Source organism: Colobus angolensis, unplaced genomic scaffold, assembly GCF_000951035.1.
Source record: "Colobus angolensis palliatus isolate OR3802 unplaced genomic scaffold, Cang.pa_1.0 Scaffold42, whole genome shotgun sequence".
Lineage (NCBI taxonomy): Eukaryota > Metazoa > Chordata > Mammalia > Primates > Cercopithecidae > Colobus > Colobus angolensis.
In genome coordinates, this window is record NW_012117599.1 from 767,303 (window position 1) to 778,630 (window position 11,328).

At 43.2% G+C, this 11,328-nt stretch overlaps 1 protein-coding gene across 1 annotated transcript in view; it reads right to left on the minus strand.

The window, feature by feature from the left end:
• Positions 1-11,322, minus strand: part of STARD7 (StAR-related lipid transfer (START) domain containing 7) — a 16,280-nt gene extending 4,958 nt beyond the window's left edge. The window contains exons 1-6 of the mRNA XM_011956508.1: positions 11,234-11,322; positions 5,187-5,395; positions 4,506-4,555; positions 2,472-2,582; positions 2,308-2,390; positions 1,625-1,724 (exon numbers count right to left, since the gene is read on the minus strand). Of these exons, the coding sequence (XP_011811898.1) occupies positions 1,625-1,724; positions 2,308-2,390; positions 2,472-2,582; positions 4,506-4,555; positions 5,187-5,395; positions 11,234-11,298 (618 nt within the window). The 5' untranslated portion in view covers positions 11,299-11,322. The remainder of the gene's footprint in view (positions 1-1,624; positions 1,725-2,307; positions 2,391-2,471; positions 2,583-4,505; positions 4,556-5,186; positions 5,396-11,233) is intronic.
• Between the last annotated feature and the right edge of the window lie 6 nt (positions 11,323-11,328).

The following is an 11,328-nucleotide window of genomic DNA, read 5'->3' on the forward strand; positions in this document are numbered from 1 at the left end:
CTGGGCTCAAGTGATTCTCCCAACCTCAGCTCCCCAAACAGCTAGGACTACAGGCACATGTCATCGTTTTTATTTTTTGTAGAGACCGGGTCTCTCCATGTTGCCTGGTCCAGAGCTGTTTTAAAAATTCCTTATTTGGGCTGGGCACGGTGGCTCAGGCCTGTAATCCCAGCATTTTGGGAGGCTGATGTGGGAGGATCGCTTGAGCCCAGGAGTTCAAGACCAGCCTGGGCAGCATGGTGAGACCCCATCTCTACAAAAAATACAAAAATTAGCCAGACATGGTGTCACACGCCTATAATCTCAGCTACTTGGGAGGCTGAGGCAGGAGGATCACCTGAGCCCAGGAAGTCGAGGCTGCAGTGAGTTGTGACTGCGTCACTGCACACTAGCCTGGGTAACAGTGCGAGACCCTGTTTCCAAAAAAACCCAAAACCCTTATTTGAGATAAATACTGAAATATATAATAGAATAATTGGCTTCTCTTACAGTAAAGCTAGAATTTGCTTCAAAATAATCAGGGGAGTGGGAAAGGAAATGGGAAAGGGTAGAAAGGGTATGGATAAAACAATTTTGGCCATGAGTTGATAACTGGAGCTGGAGACGGATATATAGGGTTCATTATACTCATCTACTTCTGTATCTTTTGTATGTATTTCAAATTTTCCATGATAAAAACCCCCTACCTTGGCTCAAAGATTTAGTTCCCATTTGGCAAATCCAAACGCAGCTACATGGTTTTTGAGTACCCTCAGTACACAGTCAATGCAATTTATCACTTCTCCCTAACTTCTACCTTCTTTTCTAAGCATGTGAGTCTCTGAGTGCATACCTGGCTCATTCTATCTTTGTTTTTGCTTGAATCATGTCTTCTAACCCCAGTGCCCTTCCTGCTTTCCTCTCTCTATCATCTCCATTTTTTTTTTTTTTTTAACAAGGACCAACTCAAGTCCTGGAGGTGGTATAAATAAAACAACCTGATGAGAATGAGAAAACTACACGAAAGAACACAGTCCGTATAGCTCTAAATCAAACACAAGCAACAGGGAGAAACAAAGCCATCATAAAGTGAAGTGGAACTAAAACCAGAAGCTGCTAGCATCAATATCTATACTCTCAGTGGAGATTTAGTTTAAAAAGATCAAAAATAAATACAAAACACCTCATTAGGCTGAAATAAATATTCTTTTCAAATAAAGTCACAGAATTTTAAAGAAGACAGACAGCAGAATCCAACCTTCCCATTTCTCTGGCAAGGAAGCAGAAATCCAGAGAAGTTTCCATCCAGTGCTCTGCCCACTGTGGTGAAATGCTGACAGAAGGTACTCACTCTAGTTCCTGAAGAACGCTGCTGATACAGGCTAACGCGTCAGTGGTTATGATTATTTTAACTGTCTCTCAGATACGAGGGAACCAATGGATTGCCACTACCTTGTCCTTAGGGATCTTCCAGGTACATCACCTACATCGGGAGTTCCCAAAAAATGGTTTCCAGACCAGTAGCATCAAACTTCCCTGAGAACTGTTCCTGGGCCACACCCCCTCCTCCCTAGTTCAGGTAAGACACTGCTTGAGAATATTCCACAGCCATGACATATTATCTCTGGGATGAGGTAAAACTCACCTCGTCAAATGACTTGTGGGGACGGATAACCATTTGGGATTCATATGATCTGACCCTGACGAATTCTGGAGACTCTGGCACACTCGGATGCTCCACAGCACTGGTAAGCAGGAAAGGAGAAGCACACTCTTAGTAATGTCTCCATATAGAACAACAGGGGAGCTGTCTCCGATTTTTTTAAATACACAAAACAAAGAAGTCACTAAGACGAATAAATACAAACTAAGTTCTAAAAATGAAGTCAAGGCCAGACGTGGTGGCTCATGCCTGTAATCCCAACACTGGGAGGCCAAGACAGGAAGATCACTTGAGGCCAGGAGTCCACGACCAGCCTGGACCACATTGTGAAATCCTGCCTCTAAAATAAACAAATGAATTAATTAAAAATGAAGTGAGTTCCTCTGGTAATTTATGGCTCACTAGGCAGTGGGTCAAAAACAACAGCACTTCTTTTAATCACCAACATTAAAGAACCCAAAAACAGTTTAACTAAAAGCTTGTATCTCTCCATTCTTCCTAGACAGTCAGAGCCCCCTCATCTTCCAGCTGGGTGGAAGGGGCACTGGCTGCAGGGAAGCCTGTGGGAGACTCATCAGGGCACTAAGAATATGCAAACTCAGGTACGTAGGAATGAAGGCCACAGCTAAAGGAGCTCAGCAAGAGTCATAGGCAGCCATACATACCGCGACACTAACACCATCATGTTGTTTTCCTGATCCACACTATACCGCCGAACATAAACATAATCCCGTGAGTACATTGGATACTAAAGAAATGGAGGGGCAGGATTAGTGTTCTGCATCACACGTGCCTGGACACAAATAAAATCAGAAGTAAAAATACTCACAGGAAAATGGGTTACCCAGTGAAGAACCTCGGAACCACTAACCACATCCCTCTCAATCACCTCCAGCTTGATCACCAGGGCATCCCATTTTTTTCTATACTCCGTGTCCAGCTGTAGAAAGAGAAAAGACCATGAAGACCCAAGAAGACCCAAAACAAAAATGCAGAAAGCTTTCCAGATGCTTTGGTTTCTGATCCAGTAACCTTATTACAAGGAGAGGGTAATCTGACCTAACAGGGAGTGCCAGAGTGTGAGAGGCATGGTTGTTACTACAGATGATTCTTTCAAAATCACTTTACACAAGGTAATGTCATTACACTGAATGTGAATCTTTTTCTTTTCTTTTTTTGAGACGGAGTTTTGCTCTGTCGCCCGGGCTGGAGTGCAGTGACCGGATCTCAGCTCACTGCAAGCTCCGCCTCCCAGGTTCACGCCATTCTCCTGCCTCAGCCTCCCGAGTAGCTGGGACTACAGGTGCCCACTACCTCGCCCGGCTAGTTTTCTGTATTTTTTAGTAGAGACGGGGTTTCACCGTGTTAGCCAGGATGGTCTCGATCTCCTGACCTCGTGATCCGCCCGTCTCGGCCTCCCAAAGTGCTGGGATTACAGGCTTGAGCCACCGCACCCGGCCTGAATGTGAATCTTAAAAAGACAAACCAAGGAAAAGTGTAACAAAATATTTTAATAGACACATCTGGGGAAAAATAATATATAGTGATATAAATGTATAAGGGTAAGACAATTCTAAAAAGTTTTAAACAACAAAAAGTCCAAAAGTGGTAGTAGACACCTCACATACACAAAAATGCAAGTAGCACATTTTTTTAAACTTCTGGCATCACTAGTAACTGAAGAATTTCAAATTAAGACAGATATACCATATACATAAAACCAACAAAAATTCACTACAAATTAACAAGATCCAGGGTCTCAGGCAAAGTGCACTGGCATGTTAGAGCGAACATTAGAACCAATGAAGTAGTTGGCAAAACAAATGAAAATTCCAGAAAGAAAAAATTTTTCTTTTAGAACTCTGGGCGATCCCATCTCCCTGCTTCATTTTTAAAAACACCTTCCCCTACAAGGAGGAAAGCAGTCTTTGAACAGATACTCTTCATCTTTATGAAATAAACATTGGGCCAACACAGTGGCTCACACCTGTAATCCCAGCACTTTGGGAGGCCAAGGCGGGAGGATCACTTGGGCCCAGGAGCTCAAGCCCAGCCTAGGAGACAAAGGGAGACCCTGTCTCTAGGAAAAAAAAAAATTTTAATTAGCCAAGTGTGGTGGTGCATGCCTGTAGGCCTGGAAGCTGAGGTGGGAGGATCACTCAGGTCCAGGAAGCAAAGGCTGCAGCAAGACATGATCACACCACTGCACTCCAGCCTGGGTGACACAGCAGGACCTCGTCTCAGGGAGAGGAAAGAAAGAAAAGAAATTTCCACTGTGGAAATGTTCTTGATTTGAGGTTAAAGAGATGCAACAACTAAATATAATCCTGACTATATCTGTACTGAAGCGGAAAATGCTATAAAGGACATTACTGACTCAACTGATAAAACTGGAATACAAACAGAAGACTATATGAAGTGTTGCATCAGTGTTAAATTTACTGATTTCAATAATGGTATCACGGTTAGTTAAGAAAATATGGCATATGGCTAGTTTTAGGAAATACACACTGGAAGAATTTACGAATAAAGGGCTATGATGTATGTAACTTACTCTCAAGTTGTCTGGGGGAAAAAACAATAAAGCCTCATAAAATACATTAAAGTATTCATATCCATTCCTCTGTCTGATATTCCCAATAGTCCTGTGAGAGGGTAAAATTGATCTCATCCCCATGGGCCAGATAAATAAAGTCTAAGTCAAATGTTTACCTAAACGTTATGCAATGTGGGATGACAGGTAGACAGGTAGGTAGATGGATGTATTGAAGCCAATGTCACCTGAGTCAGATAAATTATTCATGTAGACAGTAGCAATTGATATGCCAGGAGGCTCCAAACCTGGAGAGAAAAATTAACTCACCTGAACATTGAAGAACTGCCGAGGTGTCACATCTGTGTAAGTTCCAAAAACTAGAATGACAAGAAAGAATAAGAGATACTTGCCATACTCCAGTCACTTGCCTTGTTTCTATCACCTAGCGGCGTTTCAGTTCTAAAGTACTAAGAGATCTTAAGGCAGGTTCAGAAACTAAAAGTCATAGTGGGGCAACAAAGAAGGACAAAGATGATCTAAGCAAAGACAACACTGTCATCTGGGAGAAGAAAAACAATAAACAAAAAAGCATGGCAAATTTTCTTTTTTTTTTTTTTTTTGAGGCGGAGTCTCGCTTTGTCGCCGGGACTGGAGTGCAGTGGCCGGATCTCAGCTCACTGCAAGCTCCGCCTCCTGGGTTTACGCCATTCTCCTGCCTCAGCCTCCCGAGTAGCTGGGACTACAGGCGCCCGCCACCTCGCCCGGCTAGTTTTTGTATTTTTAGTAGAGACGGGGTTTCACCGTGATAGCCAGGATGGTCTCGATCTCCTGACCTCGTGATCCGCCCGTCTCGGCCTCCCAAAGTGCTGGGATTACAGGCTTGAGCCACCGCGCCCGGCCGGCAAATTTTCTGAGAAACAACCAGAACAGTTGAGAGAAGTATGAAGAACAGAAGTCTCATGCACCTGGGCAACTATGGAACCCAAAGGACAGCCAAACTGGGCTCACCTCGGTACTGGTAAAGGTGGGTGCCTGGAATTGGGCGCCGCCACAGCTTAAAGTGTTTCTTATCCATCACCATTTCCCAAGGTTGCTCTCTGCCCTCCGAATCTTCACTCCCTTCTGTGTGGGCTTTTGGTTCAGGAGGGTGGTGCTGGACTCCAGAGCTCTGAAACGTATTTGACATTTCTTCTAACCGCTTCATCTCATTAATGGATCTGGAAAGGGGAAAAAGAGCCATGGTGAGGTGGTTAGTCAGCCCTGTGAAATGAAGTGTCCACAAAAAGGCCTGTGCAAGAAGGTTATACAGTAAACCACAGTATGTAGTATATAAACAGGACACAGTATAGTGAATAAAAACTGAGTTCCTGAGTTTGAATCTTAGTCCAATGCTCACTAACTAGATTATTTAACCAGTTCCTATTTCTAAATCTATAAAATGGAAATAGTAATAGTATCTATCTTGAGGTTGGCTATAAAGATTCCAAACAAAGTATCAAGTACTGCAGGGCACAGGATCTTGAGGGAGGTGAGAGTCCAGGAGTACAGTCAATCTGGGGGAAACAACGCCAGCAACACTGTCCTAAGTAGATTACTGCTGTTGCAGGTCTTGGTCAACCTGTAACCTTGCCTTCTTGTCAATACTGAGTGACCATTATAATACCCTTTTGATTAATTCCTTTTTGGCTTAAATTAACCAAGACCAGTTTCTTTGTTACGACCAAGAACACTGACCAGCTGTAAAACCATACAGAAATAGAGAAGGAACCTTAGGGTAGGCCTTTAGATGTTGCAGAAGAGGAAGCAAAGGCAAAACCACAGCTAGATTTGCTCAGAGAACAATCAGGCACCACAGGACATCAATTGCAGCATTTTTGAGGACTATAAAGCATCCTTGAACAATAACTAAGCACAACTCTTGAGTGTCATTCTTTTAAAAAAACAATTTTTTTTTTTCACTGCCCAAGCTGGCCTCGAATTCCTGGGCTCAAGTGATCCTCCAGCCTCCCAAGCACAGGCACATGCCACAACACCTGGCCCAAGTATCATTCTCGCCACATAATAAAGGAGATCGTGTTTCCAGTGGTGGAATGTCTCACTAAAACATCAGAGGCTCATAAAAGAATTACATAATGAAGTTTTAAGAAAATTATTAACTACAGGCAACATTTTTTCATGGCCTTCCAAGAATCAAGGTGGTTCAGAGTATCTGATCTACTGCTTAATCAAGCTCTCCTATATAATTAAAGGTTGCTAGGTGGCTTTGACTAAAATTATGAAGAGGGACGGAAATGTCTTGTGGAGACACAGTATGAATGCTAGAGCAAGACTGCTTCACAAAAATGTAAATGATTAAGTTATTTTGTCCCAAGGTTTGGGAATCCCTGAAGGGTCTGAACTTATAAATGCTAACATGACAAGACCCAATTAACACACAGGAGCACAAAGTCACTCAGTATCATATATGTGGAGAAAAGGAAAGCCTCTCATGATACATCTCTTTAGCCTGCTGTGCCAAATCTTGTTTGGATGGGATGACTGGCTAAACCTTCACATCTTAAGAGACTTAACAGAGCAAAGAAGGACAAAAGAGATTATTCCCAAAATAGTAAAATCAGCAGATTAGAAAAAGGATCAAGAAAAGAGAGACCATGTCTTTCTTTCTCCAAAACGAAAATCATTTCAACATCTGAAAAACGCTGGACTGAAAGCTATAGAAACTGAAGGCATACAACCATGAAAACAAAGTAAGCGCAACAATGGTTCATCTTGGGGTCCTGCCCCCAGCATGGAGTTTGGTATAAGGCTCCAAAATTACTTAAATGAAGCCATCCCTACAATTAGGAATTTCAGTAAGACAACAGCCTCACTTCACATAATCCTCCTCCTCCTCAAATTCCAAGTTATTGTCAAAGGTAGGGTCTGCTGATATAGGACACACCTAGAAATAAAAGACATAGGAGTCAGGCGCAGTGGCTTATGCCTGTAATCCCAGCACTTTGGGAGGCCAAGGCAGGCGGATCACTGGAGATCAGAAGTTGGAGATCAGCCTGGCCAACATGGTGAAACCCTGTCTCTTCTAAAAATACACACACAAAATTAGCTGGGTGTGGTGGGGCACGCCTGTAGTCCCAGCTACTTGGGAGGCAGAGGCAGGAGAACTGCTTGAAACCAGGAGGTGGATGCTTCAGTGGACAGAGATCATGCCGCTGCACTCCAGCCTAGGCAACAGAGCGAGACTCCATCCCCTGCCGAAAAAAGACATAGGGCCAGGCACCTGGCTCAGCCCTTTGTAAGGCCAAGATATTAGGATTACCTGAGGTAAGGAGTTTGAGACCAGCCTGGCCAACATGGTGAAACCCCGTCTCTACTAAAAATACAAAAATTAAACAGGCATGGTGGCGCCCCCGCTGTAGACCCAGCTGCTGGTGAGGATGAGACACGAGATTAGCTGGAACAAGGGAGGCGGAGATTGCAGGGAGGCGAGATCACACCACTGCACTCCAGCCTGGGTGACAGAGTAAGATTATGTCACAAGATAAAAAGAAAGAGTCCAGGCGCAGTGTCTCACGCCTGTGATCCTAACTCTTTGGGAGGCTGAGGCAGGCAGATCACGAGGTCAGGAGTTGGAGACCAGCCTGGCCAACATGGTGAAACCCCATCTCTATTAAAGATACAAAAAATTAGCCGGGTGTGGTGGCAGGCACCTGTAATCCCAGCTACTCGGGAGTCTCAGGCAGGAGAATCGCTTGAACCTGGGAGGCGGAGGTTGCAGTAAGCTGAGATTGCACCAATGCACTCCAGCCTGGGCGACAGAGACTCCGTCTGGGAACGGGGTAGGAGGGGAGCGGAGGGGAGCGGAGGGGAATGAAGGGCAGGGCGGGGCATCAATTACCTCACTGCAGTTCTGGGGCAACTAGTTAATGGTAAAATAATGAAGACCACCTCAAAAAACTGAGGTCTAATTTTATGCAGCTCTGAAGATCTAACAAGGGGTTTAAGGGTTTACCAGTAAGATATCCCAAAGTGACAACGGCCCAAAAAAAAAAAAAAGTTCCTTTAAGATAAAAGGACTTTACGTTGATCATTTATCTAGTAAATAACACACTGGAGTTTAACGTATCCCGAATGCCCTGAAAGACAGAAAAGAGAAAACGGCCAATTTTCTTTATGCATCTTTAATGGCACTTATTTACTCAAATTTCTGGAGCAATGAACTGTAACTTTTAAAAAACTATGAGGAGATTAATGGAACATTTTCCCCTAGCCTTTCATTTCTTAACATCCTTCCTCTCTTTGTTCCTGTAACTTTTTTTTTTAACCGTTCCAAAGCAATCAAAAATATGACTACTGTATTTTTCCATTAGATTCGCCCTGGAATCACAGAATGCCAGCTAGCACCAAAAACAGCAATCCCAAGATTTTTTTGTTGATTGTTTAATTTAAAACAACTGGGTACTAGAGCAAGTATTAAAAGATCTGATTTCTACATCTGGCCATAGCAGTCAGTCAAAATCACTTCTCAAATTTTCTTGCTGTTGCTTGATTAATAAGACGCTATTTAGTAAGATGTTCTTAAGCACAAAAGACGAGAAGGTAAAGTTATGCTTTGTCATTCTGAATAGGACTCAAATAACATAAGGAAAACACATGCCACTTTAAGGCACGTGTTCAAAAAGACACCCTGCACATTCCACCCGCTTAACCAAAACAGCAATGTCAGAATTAGTTTGTGCCAGGACAAGTTGGTACAGAACCAGCACAGATAAGCCAAAGGCTGTGATTTAGGGACCACGTGACAATCATGCTCTTCTTCCATTAACAATGAAATAAATGCACTTGAGACACACTCCAACTGTGCTCCATCATGGAAGCTACCCAAAAATCATCTCACTAGAACAAACGAAATCCAAGACGTTCTAAGCTAGCTATGACAACCTCAGCAGTGCTTACCTTAAAGCAAATAGAATACTTAAACACAAAGCAAATAAATTAATCTGTACCCAGAATATTTTAACAAAATATAAACATGACAAGCTACCAAAACAAAGACCTAAGGAACCACTGCGCAACCAAGATGTGGTTGTTGAATAGCATATTTGCTTCCTATCACATTAACAAATATTTTAAAAAGAAAAAACATCCTCAAGATGAACAACATGATCAAACTTTAATTATATGAAAAACCAAATTCAAGCATGAACCGAACAATGAAATGTTAAATGAGGGCCTTTACTACAACGACCCTAAGGAGAGTCAAAGTGCAGCTTCAAAGTGTTCTGGAGTTCATCTGAACTCCTGAAATTCCAAAGCTGGTTAACTCAGAGCAGTCCCTCTTTAGGAGCTGGATTAGAACCAAGAGTATTTCAATTGCCTCCAGGTTTCAGGGACAGTCTGACCAGAGGAAAATAGAATGAATACTCCTGGCTCAGTCATGAACTGGTCTGATCTCTCTGCCATGGTAAGTAGCGACTAACTCAAATGCTTACTATGTTCATTTCCTATCTTTCTTCCCCACTAACTCTGTTTAGCAGTGCGAGGCTCCAGGATCTATTAATACCATCCGTAAAAATGCATAAAATAAGCCAAAGAGTGTCATCTACTACGTAAGCCCCAACACTATTCAATCCCACCCCCAGACTCTCCTTTCCTCTCTTTCATACCCAGTAGCCTTTTTCTGGTCTTAGCCCAGCAATTCCAGTTGGGGATTTTCCTCTCAAGCTTAACTGTGGAACATAGATATTTCATCATCAACAACGAAAATTCCAAGTTAATGATAATTTTTCACCTTAAAATTTTTATTCCCATTCTTTTATTTCTCACACCCAAGAGACTTTGATTATAACCAAAGGCCAAGTAGCAAAAGAATACGAATAGAAACTAGGCAAAATACGTATCACGCTTTGATAGCTTAACTGTTTTTGCGAATAAGGTTGTTTACGGTTATGATTTTAAGTTGCATTTATAAAAGTTATCTTTCCTGCTAGGAAAAGTATTCCCAGTTCTTAAGATAGACTTCCATTTACCCACAATTCCTAGTGTGGCACAAATAGCTCCATGGCATCTGGGTGTTACACCTCCCACACAGGCCATGGTATAAACTTTATTGCGGTTATTTCCATTTTTAACCTAACAAAAAATGTGGAGTAACAGGTTGTTTCCCTGTGGAGGAAATATCAAGAACAAACAGGCGGGTGTGGAATCTGAGGAGGGAGGGGATTGTTTCTGGTTCCCGAAATCACAGTTTGAGTTTAGACGCAAAGTGCTTTCTGTGCAGGGAGGGCACAGTTTAAGAATATCTGTTGCAAAGAAAATACAGACACAAGGTAAACCAAAAGCCAAAGCAAAGATTCCCCATGACATTACCTGGAAACTAGAGTCTCAGAACTACAGATTCAAATGTAATCAATGGCATTGGGCTTTTTAGTTTTGATGACGACAGCATGACTTCAGAGTCTAATGGGACACTATTCCCAAAGTTCTGGTTAACATCGCAAAACTCTGACCTAATTCTTACAGGTTCAAATGTCTGGGCTGCTGGTTTGTGTAACCTGGACAAAATCCCTTCCAGGCTCTCATTCTGCCACGAGTCACGAATGACAGAGGGCTCTTCTGGCATTTCTCACAGGCCTGGGTCCCATCTGGATCGAAGTCATTTTGCAAATAGCAGCCCACTACCCTCAGGCCAAATTTAAAATCTGTTTTGAATTTGCACCTTTTTGCGCGTGTTAAAGATTACAGATTACGTGAACAAGGGCCTCCACGCCTTCGGTATCTAATTTATTTCTACAATGTTGTTTCTTTACTGCCTTGCTCGCCCCACTCGGTCTCCCTCCTACACACCAGCCTACACTTTCAGTTCTATTTTATAACCCGACACATCAAATTGACACAGAGAGGCAAACAACAACGCGGTTTGCTCAAGCGGGTTCAATCGAATGCACCGCCGATTAAAACATCCCGGGGTAAACAAGGGCCACCGACCACAGGGCAGGCCCCAGGGTTCACAAGTTCCCCCACCCCGCGGCCCAGAACGAGCTCGCCGCAGCGCCCACCTCTGCAGCTCCTCCTCCTGGATCCTCTCCTCGTCCCACACGAAGACGCCGGCGAACGCCGCCATCAAGGCAGAGGCATGGCCAGGACGGCCGTG